The 18021-nt window shown below is 46.1% G+C and overlaps 3 protein-coding genes across 4 annotated transcripts; 1 reads left to right on the forward strand and 2 right to left on the reverse strand.

Annotated features, from left to right (window-relative positions):
* Positions 1–334: 334 nt before the first annotated feature.
* rad51c (RAD51 paralog C) lies at positions 335–2688 on the reverse strand. The gene is made up of 4 exons (XM_030351647.1): positions 2437–2688; positions 1966–2203; positions 1587–1803; positions 335–1030 (listed from the first exon to the last, which is right to left on the reverse strand). The coding sequence occupies exons 1-4, from the start codon at positions 2549–2551 to the stop codon at positions 494–496; spliced, it is 1107 nt and encodes a 368-aa protein (XP_030207507.1). The 5' UTR covers positions 2552–2688; the 3' UTR covers positions 335–493.
* Positions 2689–2883: 195 nt separating this feature from the next.
* abt1 (activator of basal transcription 1) lies at positions 2884–6247 on the forward strand. Of its 2 annotated transcripts, none has more exons than XM_030351672.1 (5): positions 2884–2989; positions 3153–3551; positions 3977–4152; positions 5029–5214; positions 5904–6247. In XM_030351672.1, the coding sequence occupies exons 2-5, from the start codon at positions 3158–3160 to the stop codon at positions 6111–6113; spliced, it is 966 nt and encodes a 321-aa protein (XP_030207532.1). In that variant the 5' UTR covers positions 2884–2989; positions 3153–3157; the 3' UTR covers positions 6114–6247. The 2 variants fall into 2 exon arrangements, with proteins under 2 accessions (XP_030207532.1, XP_030207541.1); XM_030351681.1 differs by having other exon boundaries at positions 2911–2989; positions 3138–3551.
* A 2690-nt stretch (positions 6248–8937) lies between these two features.
* Positions 8938–17552, reverse strand: LOC115545453 (zinc finger protein PLAGL2). Its single transcript, XM_030358638.1, has 2 exons — positions 17353–17552; positions 8938–14631 (listed from the first exon to the last, which is right to left on the reverse strand). Exon 2 carries the CDS (start codon positions 14135–14137, stop codon positions 12809–12811), a length of 1329 nt encoding a protein of 442 aa, XP_030214498.1. The 5' UTR covers positions 14138–14631; positions 17353–17552; the 3' UTR covers positions 8938–12808.
* Between the last annotated feature and the right edge of the window lie 469 nt (positions 17553–18021).

Raw genomic sequence — 18021 nt, forward strand, 5'->3', positions numbered from 1 at the left:
TACTACATTTATAAACAAGAGATAGTTTTTGCTAACCCCAATGTTAACTTATGATTATTGGAATGTTATTAATGTGTTATTGATAATGTATCATTATTAGGGTGCGTTGGTTTTGAACTGGAGGAATGTGATTACAGGGCGCTCTACTGCCCCCTGGTGGTGGACCGGAAGTATGTGTTTACAGGGTGCTCCACAACTCCCTGGTGGTGGACTGGAGGAATGTGATAACAGGGTGTTCTACCGCCCCCTGGTGGTGGACTGGAGGAATGTGATTACAGAGCACTCTACTGTCCCCTGGTGGTGGACTGGAGGAATGTGTTTACAGGAAGTCGACTGCTGTTTGGGAACATTTTAATTCAGTTTACAAGATTTTCATGACCACTGAATGAAGAGATGTAATCTGAATTGAACTGACAGCTATGTGGGTATAAAAGCACGCGATCAGACCAACGGGTCCCGATCAAAACGTTAAATAATGGGTCTTTAAATGTGATCATTGGCCCTCCTGCGTCCTGGGCCGCTTGCTCCCCGATTGGCTGCTAGAGACCTGCCTGCTCTCTGATTGGCTGCTGGAGTCCTGCTCCCGCCCTGATGGGCTGCTGGCCAATGGGCCGGCGTCCCTGAAGCCCTCCCGCGTGACGCTGTAGGCCACGCTGCTCTCTGATTGGCTGGGAGACTTGAAGACGGAGGCCAGGCGCCGGCCGCCGCTCCAGTGGAGGAGGAGCCTCTGGGTGGCCGAGTGACCCCAGCTCTCCCCGAGGGCCGGGACCAGCTCCCATTGGCCGCCCCGCAGCTGGCTGGTCATCTGATTGGTCCAGACCACTGCCACTCGGTGTTGGCTGGCCATCCTGATGAGCTGCTGGGCCAGGCCGCTCAGGAGGCGGGTCCTCACGCTCAGGTCCTCGAAGTGCCGGCGGAAAGGGAAGGCCAAGCTGTCAATCACCAGGAGGCGGACCTTGGGGTTCTTGACCAGGAAGTCTGGCAGGAGTTGCACCTGGGCTAACAGCTCCACGTAGTCATGGCAACGCATCTAGATTCAACAGAAGAGTTAATACAGTGGTATACAGACCTGACCTCATACTAGTGATGTCACTAACAGACCTGACCTCATACTAGTGATGTCACCAACAGTGTGACCTGACCTCACAGTGATGTCACTCACAGACCTGACCTCATAGTGATGTCACTCACAGACCTGACCTCACAGGGATGTCACTCACAGACCTGACCTCACAGTGATATCCCTCACAGACCTGACCTCATAGTGCTGTCACTCACAGACCTGACCTCATAGTGATGTCACTCACAGACCTGACCTCATAGGGATGTCACTCACAGACCTGACCTCACAGGGATGTCACTCACAGACCTGACCTCATAGTGATGTCACTCACAGACCTGACCTCACAGTGATGTCCCTCACAGACCTGACCTCACAGTGATGTCACTAACAGTGTGACCTGACCTCACAGTGATGTCACTCACAGACCTGACCTCACAGTGATGTCACTAGGTTACAAGGCTTTACATTGCACAGTATACTTTCTCCTAGGCTCTAATATCTCCTGGGTGTCTCCCCGACCCACCAGGTAGAGGTGGCCCAGGAGGCTCTCTGTGGTGAAGTCCTTCAGGGCGTCTCGCTGCTCCGCGTCCTGGTCCTGGAGGCAGCAGTGCTGCACGGCGGCCTGGGCCATGTCGGCCACCCTCTGCGCCACCAGGCTGCCCTCTGTGTCCACGAACACCGCCTCCCCGCCCAGACCCCCGAAGCACTCTGGGATCTGGACGTCTATACACAGCTGCAGGCTAGGCGTCACACACACACACGCACACGCACACGCGCACACACACACACACACACAGACAGACACGCCAACACATATACATTATAAATATGTACATACACGTGTAACCCTTAGCACACACACAGTGTGTGCCAGGACAGGATGAACAGTGCTGGGATCTTACCACAGCTGTGTCTTCCCCATCCCTGGAGTTCCACACAGCTCGGTGGTCTTCCCCACTGGGACCCCCCCTCCCAGCGCAGCGTCCAGACTGGAGCAGAAGGTCACGATGCTCCTTTCCTCCTGCTGGAGGAGCTCGAGGGCAGTGGACCCAAGTCCTGCTCCTCCCTCACCAGGCAGGTCCACTCCTTCTCTGAGGATCTGCTGGACCTCCAGAGCCTCCTCTAGAGACAGACCTCCCTCTAGAACACAAAGTACATCAGACTGATGGATCTCCTCTAGAACACAAAGTACATCAGACTGATGGACCTCCTCTAGAACTAAAACTACCATCAGACTAGATGGACCTCCTCTAGAACACAAACTAGCATCAAACTATAGACACCTCTAAATACAAACTACCAAACTATTAACCGCCATTAAACTACTTGTATATGGAGATTGGGTGATCGAGAGGATATTTCTCAATGATTACCTTTACTGAGCTGCAGAGGTTTAAGTTGAAGCAGCTCCTCTGATGTGAGGAAACCAGCGTTTAAAAGCTTCACTTTAACCGACGGACTGAGAGGAGATGCGGACACCGGCTTCATTATTCACTATTTATATTACTACTATCATAACTATGTATTATATGATATAAATCATACTTGAACTCGAATCTTGTGGACAGGAACTTTCTTTGGATTATCTAATTAAAAGTACACTTTGCATCCGGTTGTTAGGCCATGTTTATATTTACATTAAACGTATATATGAGACAATATAAGTGTCCTTTTATTGCAAGCATATGAGGGTGTTATTTAATAAGAATCATAGACAGTATAATAATATATAGTCGATTATATATCGTGATATATATACAGTCTATGATCATAGCACAATAATAATAATGTGCTTTTACTTTGAATACAGACTCAATGAGACGCGTGGGTATGACGTCATCTTCCAGCGACTGGTCGCAGCACGTTGAGTAAATAGCAACAATCCGCGATCGAGGCTTCCTTATCACTTTCTATAAGGATCTTCTGGTAAAATATAACTTCCGTATTACAGAAATATATGATCATGTTCTATCCTATCATGTATTCTACTATGATTATATTATAACGACAACTTACTCCCTCTAAGGTAAGACTATATAGTATGCATAATATAAAAATATACATAATGCAACAGCTCTCTTGATTCCAGTCGCCATGGAGAGAGACGTGAAGAGGCAGGAGGAAGAGGAGGATGAAGAGGACGTGAAGGGGCAGGAGGAAGAGGAGGAGGAGGATGAAGAAGAGGACATGAAGGTGCAGGAGGAAGAGGACGAGGAGGATGAAGAGGACTTGATGGGGCCGGAGGAAGAGGAGGATGATGATGAAGAGGACATGACGGATAAAGGGGTCCTTGGACATGAGAATGATGATGATGATGATGAGGGCAGCAAGACAGGTGGTGTAGAGGAAGAGAAGAAAGGTGGGGTGAGGAAGAGGACTCCAGGTATAATCTACATTGGCCACATCCCCCCTCGCCTGCGACCCAAACACCTGAGGAACATGCTGACCCCCTACGGGGAGATAGGACGCATCTTCCTGCAGCCAGAGGGTAAACACACACATACAGACTCACAGACTCACTCACTCACTCACTCACTCACTCACTCACTCACTCACTCACTCACTCACTCACTCACTCACTCACTCACTCACTCACTCACTCACTCACTCACTCACTCACTCACTCACTCACTCACTCACTCACTCTCTCTCTAACCCTCTGGACCTGGTGTTGTTTTCTGGATGAAGTAAACCCCCGCCGTTGATATCAAAACACTTTATTTTATTTTAAGTTGGTGGCAAACAGGAGCCGCTCTCTTCAGCAGAACATTCAAATGATTTCCCGCCGTATTTTTCATGTATATATTTTAACATGATTTCAATAGACTTTTTTCCAGATGTGCTTGTCGGTTAGTGTGTTGGGGACCGTCAGGGGTCGTAGTTTAGTGAAACAGGATGTCTCCCTCTGTGCAGACGGCGTGGTGAAGAAGAAGAGGAGGAAGGCGGGGTCCCGGGGCAGTAACTTCACCGAGGGGTGGGTCGAGTTCCCTGACAAGCGGATCGCCAAGCGAGTGGCGTCTGCCCTCCACAACACGCCCATGGGCAACAAGAAGCACCACCGCTTCCACTCGGACCTCTGGAGCATGAAGGTGGGCGGTCTGGTGTGGTGTTGGGTGTGTCCAGGCCCTGTGTGTAGTTTGGTGGTTGTCCATGCCCAGTGTAGATGTGTAACAGTATGTTCATTTGTTTATTGTGTTAATGTGTTTAACAGTTTGTTTATGTGTAACAGTGTGTTAATGTGTGTAACTGTTAGGGATGGGAAAAATAATTGATACTTCGATGCATCGCGATTATGTGTACAACGATTCCGTCTTGATTCAGATAAGTTAATAATCAGAATTAAAATAAACATTCTGTTCGACAGAGAGGCATAATTTGGGTAGTTTTAAAATTATTGAATTTATCTTCAATGTGTATTGGCCAATCTGATTTGTCTGGACGCGATTGCGATTCAGCCTACGCTTAGCATGCACGCAAACTCACAGCCAGACACAAGAACTCAGCTTTTTCTTTAATGACATAGAAAAGAAAGATTAGAAAGAAAAGAAAACTAAATCTGTTTATCTTTGACCTATTCCATTATGTGTTGTAGTGCAAGCTGCATTGAGTATTGCATTGTTCATAGAAAGTCATATTTGTGACAAAAGCTTTTTCTTTAATAAAATATTAGATAAGGTAATTAATCTGTTGATTTCTTTAATAATCATCACAAAAGTAGGAAGTGATTAGCAAACTCTGAGTAGCAAATTCAGATGTATATTTTTTTTTTGAGAATCCCGCATGGCAATGTACATTAAAAAAAGAAATTGCTTCAAGATGCAACAATAATCGTTTTAGAATAGAATCGTTGACCTCTGAATCGGAATCGAATCGTGAGGTGCCGAGAGATTCCCACCCCTAGTAACTGTGTTATTATGTGTGTTAATGTGTGACTCACTGTATTAATGTGTGTTAATGTGTTACAGTACCTGCACCGGTTCCACTGGACCCACCTCAGCGAGCGTCTGGTCTACGAACAAACGGTTCTGAGGCAGCGACTCCGCACCGAAGTGTCGCAGGCCAAGAGAGAAACCAACTTCTACATCGGGAACGTGGACCGCAGCCACAGCATGGACAAGAGGAGGAGGAAGGAGGAGGCGCAGGGAGAACAGGTAGGAAAGGAGGAGGAGGAGGATTTGGGAGACCCTGTAGGATGAGGAGGGAGGAAGACCAGGTAGGAGAGGAGGAGGAGGAGGGAGAGCAGGTAGGAGAGGAGGAGGAGGAGGAGGAAGAGGAGGAGGCAGAGGCAGACCAGATAGCCTGAGTGTTAGGGTTAGGATTAGTGAGATATCACCTCAGATCAGAACAAAGACTACGGCCTTCAGGATGCAGATGGGCAGCCAGGTGCCGAACCCTTCAGTGAGGTGGAGACTTCAGCTCTGGCTGACGGAAGAGATAGAAACCAGTGGCCAGGGCGCATCATAGAGGACGATGGACGAGAGAAACCATCAGATCATCAGGAGACGCCTTTATCATCTACCTGGAGCGTATTAGCTCTCTATCTAACTCTATAAGTATTGTAACCATCATAACACTATGGAACTCAACTTAAGCATTATAACCATCGTAACATATGGAACCCACCCCAAGCATTATAGCTATCATAACACAATGGAACTCACCAAAAGTATTATATCCATTTTAACACAATGGAACTCTGCCTAAGTATTACAACATCTTAACCCTCTAACGTCCCTTTAGTTTAGACACACTGAGGTTGACTCCAACTCCAGAACTCAGACCTGCTGCTGATATTTAATCTCTCTCTCTCTCTCTCTCTCTTCTCTCCTCTCATACACAGCTGGTGGAGAAGTCATGGGACTTTACCCAACGACAGACAGAGGAGGAGATCCAGCAGAAGAAGAGGAACCAGGCAAAGGCCCGATTCATTCAGGACAAGAGCCAATCAACGAAGAGTAACCAGGATAAGGCCCGCCTCATTCAGGAGAAGAGCAAATCAAATGTGTCCTTGTTGGCCAAGATTTTCAACTCCAGCAGGAAGCAAGACTGATACCTTCAATAAAGACTGTGTGTGTGTGTGTGTTTGTTTGTGTGTGTGTGTGTGTGTGTGTGTGCGCGTGCGTGTGTGCGTGCATGCGTGATTGATGTTGGGATGAACAATTGAATAAAGAATTTTTAACTATACCTTGTCCTCTTCATAATGACTAATACTAGCTGTTGTAACTTTGTGTAGGCTGAACTAGGTTTACCTAGATATAACTAGCTCCAACTAGGTGCAGATTCACACCGTGGGGGGGGGCTCTAACCAAGCAGCAGTGGCTTCCCGCCGCATGGACCCAATCGGCCGTCGTTCGGAGCGATGAGGCCCCCCACAACTAGAGCAGCCAACATGGGCCCCCACAGAGCTAAGAATCAGCCCTCCAGAAAGCTCCCCTCAAGCCCCCTCCACTACTTCAACACTCCCCAGTCGACATCTGGGCGGTATGGACACACCAGAGAGCAATTCACACAACTTATTGCACTCCTTAAGACCCACCAAAAGTCCAAAAATATTAGTAACACGCTCTCTCTGGGGGCTGAAGGTGTGGTGGGACGGGGTGTAGCTTCGTGTGGGGGCCCATGTTGGTGTGATGGGACGTGGGGGGGGATGCCTCCCCAGGTCATTTCCACGTGTCGTTGGTTGTCCGCATCCCGCTGCTCTCTGATCTGCGTCCTCTGGCGAGTGAAGCCGGAAATGGGGTCTCGATATTAATGAGTTGACCTGGGGTCTCGGAGATGATTGATAATATCCCGCCCCGCTTAACCATTGGAAGGCTCTGGTCGAGGTGGATTATAAAGTACCATCTTGACTGAGTTCATTGAATTCCCTTTCATGAGTCATTGAATAAAGTCCAGGATATAATGCTACATTTAGGCAGACAGTTCTAAGTGGGGATTTCTGTGGCTCAACTCACATGTGCACAGTGCTAACCATGAAGGCAATGTGTCTTCGAGATGGATTCCACAGATTGGATTCCATCCATTGCTTGGATGCTACACATCTCTGTCCCGTCCATAAAGGAACGAAAGCTCATGACGACGGAGGGATGCTGACGGGCTTGGCATGAGGCAGCGTTGTGTAATAACGCCCTTCAGCACTGTGTGCTTTAACAGGGTGAAATGCACCTGACGCTGCTGCAATCCCGGCTAGTCGCCTAGCAGGTGGGAGCTCTCAGGCGACTGGGGAGTAAGCAAAGTGACTTTCAGAGCAAAGCATGTTCTTCTGGGAACAGACGAATAATCTCATTACCTTTTGTTACTCATAAACCTCAGCCAGAAGCCTGGGGAACTGTCCCTTCCTTCTACCTGCAATAGTGTAATCTGTAGTTTCCATTGGAACCCGCTGAAAAGTTATCAAAGTTTGCTCTTTTGAAAATAACCTAGCTTTTGGCTAAGGTGTTTGTTTCTTGAGTAGGGTTTAACCGTTCTCTCCTCTTTCTCTCCTCTACCGAGCGGAGTCCTCCCCGTGCCCTGGTCTTACCCTCCTCCCCAGAGCCCCCTAGAGCGTCAAAGACACTGCACTGTTTTGTCTATCCTGCCTGGAGACCAAGACAGTGCGATGGGTCGTGTTACTCTCTTACTCTCTTGTTCGGCCGTAGGATGAGTGCAGTCCTGGCTCAACAACATCTCGGAGAAGGCCAAACACCTCAATAACGTGTGTGTGTGTACACGTACAAACATGAATGCACATACATATATGCATGTTCCTATTCACATGCATGCGTCCAAACACATGTCACAGGCACACATATGCATGGACACAATGTTTGTATCCAAGCAATGTTTGTGGACACACACACACACATATATATATATATGTATATACACACTCCCACGTAATTACACCCACACACGCACACGCGCACACGCACACACACACACACACACACACACACACACACACACACACACACACACACACACACACACACACACGCACACACATACACACACACACACACACACACACCAGTAGGATAAGTTAAGATGTCCTTCATGAGTCCCAGGCAGGAAAGCCATGTCTATGCTACTAGATGTTTCTCCACATTCTTATTTTTCATCATTCAGTGTTGTTGTTGGTGCTGTTTGTAGAAGAACTGCATTGCAGTAGCAGCCAACCGGTTGAAGATGATTGGGAGCTCTGGATCTTTTACGCCTCCGGGGGTCTGAGTGAACGCTGACCCCTAGTGGAGACCCTGAGAATTGGGTGTTACAGGCTCCAGGCTGAGCTCTGGGCCCCGGACAGCTTTAGGTTTGTTTTTATGTACGTTGATGTGTTTCTTGTAGACACCCTGAAGAACGCTCATTGTATATATATGATAATTTTTCTCTTTCTTAATTTGTATATGCAAATTATTATTATTTCAGTAACAGAACCCTTTCACTGATGAATGAAGGAATTAATTCATTTAAAGATGATTGGTTTGATAAATATATATACAAATATTATATACAGAAATTATTATATGTTAAACATTTGCACATTGAATTTCCATCCAGTTTTTTACTCAAAGGCCGTACACGTGTTTAACCATTCATAGCCTGCTGTGGAATGTGGCAGAGTATTTATCTTGATTTATAATGTATTCTGTAGGATATGAACAATCGATTGGTGCGTGTAAATATAACGTGAGCTAATGGCTATTCATGTAATCATGACAATATCCGGGTTTGTGGTTATGCTGAGTCATTTAGGGCAAAGCTTAATGACAATGAGTAAACTAATCAAATAATATCCTTTATAACCCTGCATGTCAAAATAGCCAAAAGCAGCCGTGGAAGGAAGCAAAGGAGACGGGGGGGGGGGGGGGGGGGGGGGGGGAATCATGAAACAGTTTAAATCTAAAGAGTGATTTATTATGCATTTTGCGTTATGCTCTGACAGTTAGAAAATAATAGCATATCAACTCTTTAATTCTTGATTTAAACCTTTTTCTAAGCTATCGGGTGATACTACAAATGCCTAATACAAAATGTTCTAATTTGACAAAGTTAAAAGTCCGGCCACTGATTCTTAGCCAACTGAAATACGGGCGTCAAAACAAATGTGTCGACGACAAGTCGTACCGTGCGTCCACGGCTACATTGCTTAGCATCATTTGTGCTCCCTTTTGTTGCTTCTACTGTGATATTCAGTATACGCAATGCCTTCCAGACCAATATACCTGGTCAAGTAACTGGTGATCGTGTCGACATACACAATATAAAAACACAGTCTGTCTGTCCATTACTGCGTGAAGAAACATCTCAGGCTATGGTTCACCGAAGCACTTTTTGATTAGTCATCATACTAATAATTTCATATCCTGAATATAGGGTCATGTGTATTTTGACGTGGTTTCCCATGTCGTAGCGATATGAACACAGCCCATATAAAGGCACACACCCATTCACAAGCTTGGAAGTAAATGTTAATGCCTTGACCACAAGAAACCTTATTATGCATCTGTGAATACCGGCGTGACCCTTCACATTAAAAGCGTTGGTGGGCCTCAAGGCAACAAGGAGCCTTACATGTTCAATTATTTCATTGGGTTCACATGAAATCATGACAGGAGAAAAAAATAGCAACACTTATTTTGTAACACTCCTTGTTACCCACATACAGACCATAATATCAGGGTCTGGTCTATTGGAAATAGAAAAATAACGACTAATCAGTCTAATCTATTAAAGGCCATAAAATGTGACAACGCATCCGCTGCGACGTGAGGACAACTCATTACAACGTGAAATGGTTTCCTATCGTCCAGCGGTTTGCATCTGAACAGCAATGCCGTATATCTCTTCATCAAAATTAAATGTTATTACAATGTGTCATATTGTGTCTCCAATTATCTAAATTTAATTTCCAAATGAGGGGTAGGGGGTGTTGGCCATTGACCTTCACTAAATTGGTATCGGTGTTCAGGAAAAACATAAACAAAGCAAAAACCAAACACTATCACTGTGCATTTCACTTGCATGCTATTGTAAAATTCCTTCAGTCGTACGTCCAGATAATTCAGCTTTGTAAACATTCCAGACTGAGAGTTGAGGTAATAATGTGATAGTGAGGGAAGAGCAAAATGTCACATGGGTCGTAGTCGCTAGGCAACACAGTTCTCAATCTCGCTAGAAATATTGATTTCTCTCTCTACGGTTCTAACCTCAAAAAGGAAAAAAGAAAAAACTAAAACTAAACAAACTATGACCTACAAAGTATGTGTGCTTGCTCGCTCACCGACAGAATAAAACTATACAGAGATCTGTCCTGTAGCTATAGGTGAAGTGCGGTTTGTCGCTCTTCTCTTGAGGTAGTCAACATTTAGAACAATAGAACATAACTTCACACACGGGGCGTGAACAAACAGCATCATCCCAGCCATCAGGACGCACAGCCAACGTCGTAAAAAGATTTATATCTAAACTATTTAACACTTTTTTTTTTTCTCTCACACTCTTCGCGCATATTTACCATCGGCCTAAATTGTTAATGCCATTTATGATGATTTTTTTTTTGCAGAAAAATAGGAGAAAAAAATAACAGAACGATAAGAGGTAGGACATTTTTATAAGTGAATTATAATGTCGAGGACTGTTGCTAAATAAAGAGTTCTGATTCATAAAAATCTACCATTATACTTTCAACCTAATGGCACAAATAAGAGCCCAAATAACTAAGAAGCCAAAAAACAAAAATCATATATATATATTTAAAGAAAGAGAAATTGACAGCAATGTCAGCATGTTCTGATGAGGTAAAATAGTTCAATTTCATCCCTGTTTTTTTTGTTTTGTTTTTTCATAAAATGTCATAAGTGCTTTAACCATGTGAAGAGGTCTGACACTCTTTCAGAGGCACAACAGTAGCATTTTAAGACATTGGTGCAACTTTGTGTGTGTGTGTGTGTGTGTGTGTGTGTGTGTGTGTGTGTGTGTGGGGGGGGGGTCAAGGAGTTTCCTTCAAAATACAGCAACGATGGCGGTAAGGCAGAGCAGTGAGGCTCTCACTAACTATTCCACTAAAAAAACAACTCCCAACTCAAACAATGTCCTTAAAAGAAAAAAACACACACACCCTATCTAACCCAGGGGGTGACTCTTTGAGTTGCGTCACCCGAAGTGGGTAAAGGCGAGTTTGACGCAAGAGTCCGTTCAGGGCGCGAGGGGAGGGGAGGGGTGGGGGTCCGAACTCTCAACGTGACTAATGAGGACTCAGATGTTTCAGATGTCGCTCCTGAGGTCCACATCTCGATGGAGAGAGTCTTGTTTAATCGACAGGATGCTACTTGAGCGCCACCCTCTCCCTCGGGGCTCACCTATTCTTCCCAGCAGAGGGTCTCCGGTTGGCCCCGGAGAAATGCGACTTCTTGTTTGTTTATCTGAAGGAACCCCGCCCCCCTCCCCTCCCTCCCCTCCCACCCCGTCAGCATGTGTGGGAGAAGATGGATGTTAATAAAAACGATGTTCTTGTTTCTGTTTTGGAGCTTGCGCCATGCTTGGAACTCGTATAAACATTTATAAGAAGAAGTGCGCGTGTCCCTTTTAAACAAAATGTTTGCATATTAAATGCTTCTTGCATCTAGCAGCAATAGAATTCAAACTGTGGTTTTCTATTTCTAAGGTTTGTTAGTTATGGTTTAATGTGGTGGGAATCTGGTCGTTTTAGAGGAATAAAGTGGCAGCTTTAGTTCTCAGCTGCTACTTAGTGAACGTTTGGTAATACTGTTTAACAGCCGAATAGAGAGAAGGGTTTGTTTAAGTATTCCCACTTAAACACGACACCGTACGTTGTGTCGATTACGTCAAATGTATTGACACATTTGGTGCGATCAGAATCATTCATTTGAACCTCAATCATAATGTGAATGATGCCTAGAAGGAACAACTGCTGTGTTGAAGCTCAAGTCAAGTCTCCGGGGTTATTCTAAACTTCTCATTAGAAATATTCAAAGGTTATTTAGCATAAAAATCCACAACGCGATAACCAAACCAGTCAGACTGTGTTACCGTGAGTTTAGGTTTGTGTCAAATTACTGCTGCTAGGTTTACAAATAGATAAGTGTGTTTATCTGTAATGAGTTGCGTTTCAAACAAGGTTAATTCCTATCCAATGCGTGTGGACCGATGAGATTCTTATAACAGAGTCTCCACTGACCTGAGGTGAAACATGGCAAGCCCATGTTATCAATATAAGTATTCCACTGCCTTCTCTCGTGTAAAAATATAAAATGAAATACTGGTGTTTAGCGATGTAGCGGGTTAGCAGGGAACTATCCAAGCAATGTGTCACGTGTGTGTGTTGTCCTGCACCTCTGTGAACTCTCTGTTTTAAGTGCAACCACTGTTTGTAACAGGATTTACAGGAAGTACTGTATTTTGGTTCGACTGAGAATATCAAGGTTCCCTCCCTTCCTCATTCAAGCTTTCTTTTTAAATAATGAGGTAATACTGCTGAGGTGATCTGTTGTGTTAAAAGAAAGAAAAATAATAAAAAACAATTAGCATTATTAGCATCAAAGAGCTAAGTTACACCCCCACCCCTCCCACTCTCCCACCCTCTTTTTTTTTTCAAAATAAAAGCAAGGTTAGCGCCAACCTACAGTACGTGGCTCTTGTTGTTTGGATCAAAGTCGGTGGGCCTGCTTCCACATGGAGTTCCTCCAGGGCGGGGGGGGAGACCACCTCCTCTGAGCGGGGTGGGGGGCCCCAGGGGGCAGCGTCCTACTGCTGAAAGGCCTGGTAGTATCGAGGTAGAGGGCTGGAAGTGCTCATAGCAGGGCTGCTGTACCCCTGAGGTAGCTGGCTGTGGCTGTGGGCCCCGGGGCCCTGAGGTACGTGAGCCTGGGGGGGCTGGATGAGGGCGAAGGGCCCGGGCGGCTGGGGCGACAGGCCGGCGCCAGAGGAAGACGAGGAGGAGGCGTTGGCGGCCGAGCCGGACGGGTAGCCCATCATCAGCCCCCCCATGCCCATGTGGGCGCCGTAGGGCGGCAGGCCGAAGGGCAGGAAGCCCAGCAGCGGGCCCAGGTCCATGTTGGCGGCGCAGGACAGCTCGCCGCCGCCCCCGCCCGCCCCCTCGGACAGCAGGCCGTCCCGATGCGGGGGGGAGGCGGAGGAGGAGGAGGAGGGGGGTGCCGTGCTCAGGTGGTTGGGCGGCAGGCCGCTCTGCAGGTCCAGCAGGAAGCTCTCCATGTCCACCCGGGGGTAGGAGGTGGCGCCGTGCTGGTAGCGCGGCATGGCGCCGTAGGCCTGCTGCTGGGCGGGCGGCTGCTGCTGGGCGGCCCCCGGGGGCTGCTGGGGGGCCCCCGGGGCGGGGTGGTGGTGGCCGTGCGGGGAGGGGGAGGGGGCCATGTGGCGGCCCATGGCCGAGGACAGGGAGGACTGCAGGAGGCCGTGGTGGTGGTGGTGGCCCATGCCCGGGCTGGCCATGGGGTAGGAGCTGTACATGTCCATGGAGAAGGGGCTCTCGGGGGGCTCCTTGGGGGCCGAGCCTCCGTCGCAGGTCACCGGGCTGGGCTCCTCCTTCACGGCGCACAGGCCGGAGGAGGGGGAGGGCGCGGCCGCGGGATGGCCGCCTGCCATCCCGCCGCCGGCCGTCAGCCCCGCCTCCTGGGCGTGGCTCTTCTTCAGGTGGCGGGTCAGGTGGTCGCGCCGGCCGAAGCGCTGGGCGCAGCGCGGGCACAGGAAGTCGCGGCGGCCCGTGTGCACCACGGCGTGCCGGCGGACGTCCTTGCGCGTGTAGAAGCGCCGGTCGCAGCGCTCGCACGAGTACTTGCGCTCGCGCACCGGCAGGGCGGCGGCGCCGGCCCCCGCCGGGCCCTGGGGAGGGGCCGGCCGGTCGTCGTGGCCGCCCGGGTGCTCCAGCAGGGAGGGCGGCGGCCCGTCGTGGCAGGGCAGGCCGGTGGCGGTGGTGCCGTGCGCCGCCACCAGGTGCCGCCGGTAGCCCAGCTGGGTGTTGTACTGCTTACCGCACTCCTGGCACTGGAAGAGCTGCCGGTGGGCCGCGTGGGCCTCCTGCAGCTGGCTCTTCAGATGGTCCTGCTGTTGGAACATGGTCTAGCGGGCAGAACAGTGGCTGGCTCTCTTCGGGGTGTGCGAGGACTTTGGCCAGAAGCCTGACCAGACGCAAACAAGACTCATGGGGATGCTCCCGGGGGCTGACCATCAGAGTGTAGACACCTGGCCGTCCCCGATACTCGAGCCGCAGGGCTGGATCCTAAGTGCTGCTTGTTGGTTGTACGATGCCCTTTTATGGCAGCTCCTAGTGGTGTTCCCCGCCTTGCAGGGCGAATCCTGGATCCAGAGATTGGTTTGGGTGACAGCAGCTGCCATAGCAACCCCAGAAGGGCTGTAAGGGATGAGTCACTCTTCTTCTTCTCTGGAGGACCGGACTGGTTCTACGTTGTTCTGGCCTGTGAGGACCTGCTGTGTGGGGTGGGGTGGGGGGGGGGGGGGCAGAGGAGTAGGGGTGGGGTGAGCCAGCCAGGGATGGGGGGGTTCTCAATAGGTCAATTTAAAAGGGATCCAGAGACACATTTTTGTAAAATCTGTAAAAAAAAAAGAAAGTAGGAAGACAGAAGCACAACAGAATTGTGGTTATAATTTTGGTATATACTGAATATGCAGTTTTCAATGTGACTTAAAGTGATTCATTCATGCGACTGAGCATTAGAAAAAAAATTATAACTCATTCTGCTCTAGTTACAATTCATACCAAAAATGTAAGGTTTGCAGTATGGAATTCAGTTCAGCTCGGTTCAGTCATATCATGGGTCACAATTGGATATAATTTTTGTAAAACACGAGCATACTTTCTAAAGCCATGCAGCACTACAACTTTTACAGGGTAGCGTCTACAATTAATGCTGGGTAGAACGGCGTAATATTCTCTTTCACCCATTCGCAATTCAGCATTTGGGCGGGCAGCCTTCCCTGTTAGAACTGTTACACAATGGGACACTATTCCAGACAATATAAAAAACACTGGTTTGTTTGGTGGCTTCAGAGCTGGGCCAAAACATCAGTTAACACTCTCACAACAATGCACCCACTAACTTTGTTAGTGCCCATCATTACTTTTTATTTCAGTCACTGTTATCTCCCCATGGGGCAGACAAGGTGTGTATGTGTGTGGGTTAGTGTTGTGTGCTGTGCATGCCGGGACACCCTCTGATGGTGTAGCGTGTGTGTGTATATGCGTGCCTGTGAGGGACATTTCATGTGCGGTACATTGCTATGTGTTACATGTCCTTGCTTGTTTAGTGATGTTTTTATATGTGTTTTATTAACTTGTATCTAGGGACTGCTGATGTAAACTCTGCTGTGATGCATCAAATGGATACATGTTCTAATTGCACATGGTCCCTTTTAAATATAATTTAAATGTACATTTAATTTGACCCTGTGTTATACCGTGCATGTGGCAAATAAATCTCATTGACTTTGATCCCTTGTTCAAAGTGTGTGATTGTATTTTCTTTAAAAAAAGAATGTAAACAATATTTTTTTATTCATTTGATTCATTGTAAATGTTTTTTTAATATTGTGTTGGTCAAATATTTTCCCCATGTTTCCTGTGGCAACAACTAATACCGGCAGTTTTATATTTGTTTAATGCTTATATTTCATTTCAGATGTGAAATATGACATTCATATTCATATTAATCAATTCATATTCATGTAATTTACCAATTATAGTAAGCTAAATACTGAGAATAATAAATATTAAACCAGATCAAATGAACACTCTAAACCTATACTTTAAAGTTGAGCATTGTCTCTTCCCAATCCTAAAAGTCAAGGGACTATTCAAATGTCTTACTATTCAAATAGTGAATATTTAAAATAAATAAAACATGTGCGGTTTAAGAATAACTGGTACAGATAAAAGTGAGCACAGAAAATTGACAGTATTCCGATTATTTTAACATGTAATTTTGTTAAAACAATAACAAAGTTCCATCCACCTGTTTCTGACAATGTGCACTATGAATCAATGAATCAACAAGTACAAGCAAAACGGCTAAGAAAAACACACAGGCATAGGTCTAATAACATAATAATGATGTGAAGTTATCAGGGTTGAGCGGGTGTTTAAGGGAAAAGGGAGATTAAGAGCAATGGAAGTATGGTTTTATGTAGGAAATTATGATGCTGTACAATTTGTGTAAAAGAGGTTTGAAAAACGAATAGGTTCAAAAGCTCCAGCTATTATAATAGGTACTGTCTTTGCCTGGTTAAATATGTGTATCACAGTGTAAATGTATAAAAAACAACTACAATAGTGATATTACTATTACTATAATGGTGTATGTTGTTATTATATAAATATATGTATGCCTTGACAAATATCATACGATTCTTGATGCACAGACCTAGCAACTACTTGTTACACTATATTCCAATTATATCTGTATTTGTTGTTATTATTATTATTATTATTATTATTATTATTACTACCCTATTAATACCATATTTCGTTTAATGAGTTTTGTTTCTTGTGCAACAGAGCATGTGGCTTACAACATGCTTATATCCCTCACTGCTGGTTGATGAAAAAACACAGTAAACAGCCTTTCTTGTAACCTAAGGCTTTCTACACCATTTGATATTTGCAAAAGGGTAACCCTGTATGCTGGTCGTCATTCATAGAAGGCTTTATAAAAACGAATCGGGCAACATTCACACAATGACTGAACGCTTCATCTGAGTAGAAAGCCACTCTCTAATTTGCACGAATAGAAAACGAGTGGATCCTGGCGATGTAACGAGAACTTTAACGGTGGTGCTAATTGCTGTTTCGATGTCGGTCCTACTCGGTGGTTCATGTTAACACAGCGATAGCCAACACACCGCGTGTGGTTAAAAACGTTCAACACAGACACATTTCGCCGTCTCATTTACGTTACTTTGCGTAACTGTGCACCTTACAATCGTAATGTTTTAACGAATTACGGTGTAGGCTAGCTCATCCTGATTCACGAGGCAAGGCTTCGTATAGCGACCGAGCCGATAGTTCACCGAACACTACGTGTGTATTGAAGTAACAGACCGGTTGAATAACGCGAATACACGTTTATTATCGACTTATTACCAAACCGATTGACGTAATGCGGTAGATATCGATAAGGAATATATACACACGGAATAAAAACCATTCTGCAAGTTTGTGTCTCGGGAGTTTACAAGTCGGCAAAGATCATTTTTTTAGGACCCCATTTAAACTTTAACCCGAGTATCATACATCCGAAATCCCGGGGGAAACTTACCTCTGGGCGGTCTAAAGCGTTTATATTCAAATTGTGTCCTGTAGATTTGCAACTTTACATTTTTCCAAATTTTTCTAAAATTTTTATGATATTTCGGGGCCTGGACTCCTCGGCGCGGCGCTGGAGTTGTGAAGCGCATGCATTGTGGGAGCGTGACGTCAGACGCACCACTTTGACGAACTTTTGAAAGGAGGCCAGTTGGCAAAACAGGGGCTGCTCTGGGGGGAGTGGGGGACGGGGGGAGGCAGCAGCAGTTCAGGTTCAACTCCGGCATCCGCTGTAGACAACGCACACGCAATATGGGCTACATACTGGTGTGTTAAAGGCCAGTCCAACTAATACGGTGGACATAACTGTGTGTGAATCTTCACTCACAGGGATTATGAACTACAAATTGAATAAGCCGTGGATCTATTCTTCGTATTTTGTGTGTGTTTATGTATTATCGAATTATTACTGATATATATATAATAAACGTTTCATTCTATTTATGATTATTAATATATATATATATATATATATATATATATATATATATTACAAAGAGGATTAGATATCTTATAGTATAGTGATTATGATGCATATTATTGTCTAGTAGGATAATTAATAAATTTGCAACTTGTCGGTTAGTGTATAAGATAATGAAAGTATGATATAATTATTATTACT

This window comes from Gadus morhua, chromosome 1 (genome assembly GCF_902167405.1).
Source record: "Gadus morhua chromosome 1, gadMor3.0, whole genome shotgun sequence".
NCBI lineage: Eukaryota > Metazoa > Chordata > Actinopteri > Gadiformes > Gadidae > Gadus > Gadus morhua.

What these genes read in the sequence shown, in the direction of transcription:
- LOC115545453 (XM_030358638.1), bottom strand. Translation starts at nt 14,137, where the DNA reads ATGTTCCAACAGCAGGACCATCTGAAGAGCCAGCTGCAGGAGGCCCAC.
- abt1 (XM_030351672.1), top strand. Translation starts at nt 3,158, where the DNA reads ATGGAGAGAGACGTGAAGAGGCAGGAGGAAGAGGAGGATGAAGAGGAC. An exon ending in CGGACCTCTGGAGCATGAAG is followed by an intron (nt 4,153 to 5,028) that starts GTGGGCGGTCTG and finishes AATGTGTTACAG; the next exon opens with TACCTGCACCGGTTCCACTG. An exon ending in AGGAGGCGCAGGGAGAACAG is followed by an intron (nt 5,215 to 5,903) that starts GTAGGAAAGGAG and finishes TCTCATACACAG; the next exon opens with CTGGTGGAGAAGTCATGGGA.
- rad51c (XM_030351647.1), bottom strand. Translation starts at nt 2,551, where the DNA reads ATGAAGCCGGTGTCCGCATCTCCTCTCAGTCCGTCGGTTAAAGTGAAG. An exon ending in ACCTCTGCAGCTCAGTAAAG is followed by an intron (nt 2,204 to 2,436) that starts GTAATCATTGAG and finishes TTTGTGTTCTAG; the next exon opens with AGGGAGGTCTGTCTCTAGAG. An exon ending in ATGGGGAAGACACAGCTGTG is followed by an intron (nt 1,804 to 1,965) that starts GTAAGATCCCAG and finishes TGTGACGCCTAG; the next exon opens with CCTGCAGCTGTGTATAGACG.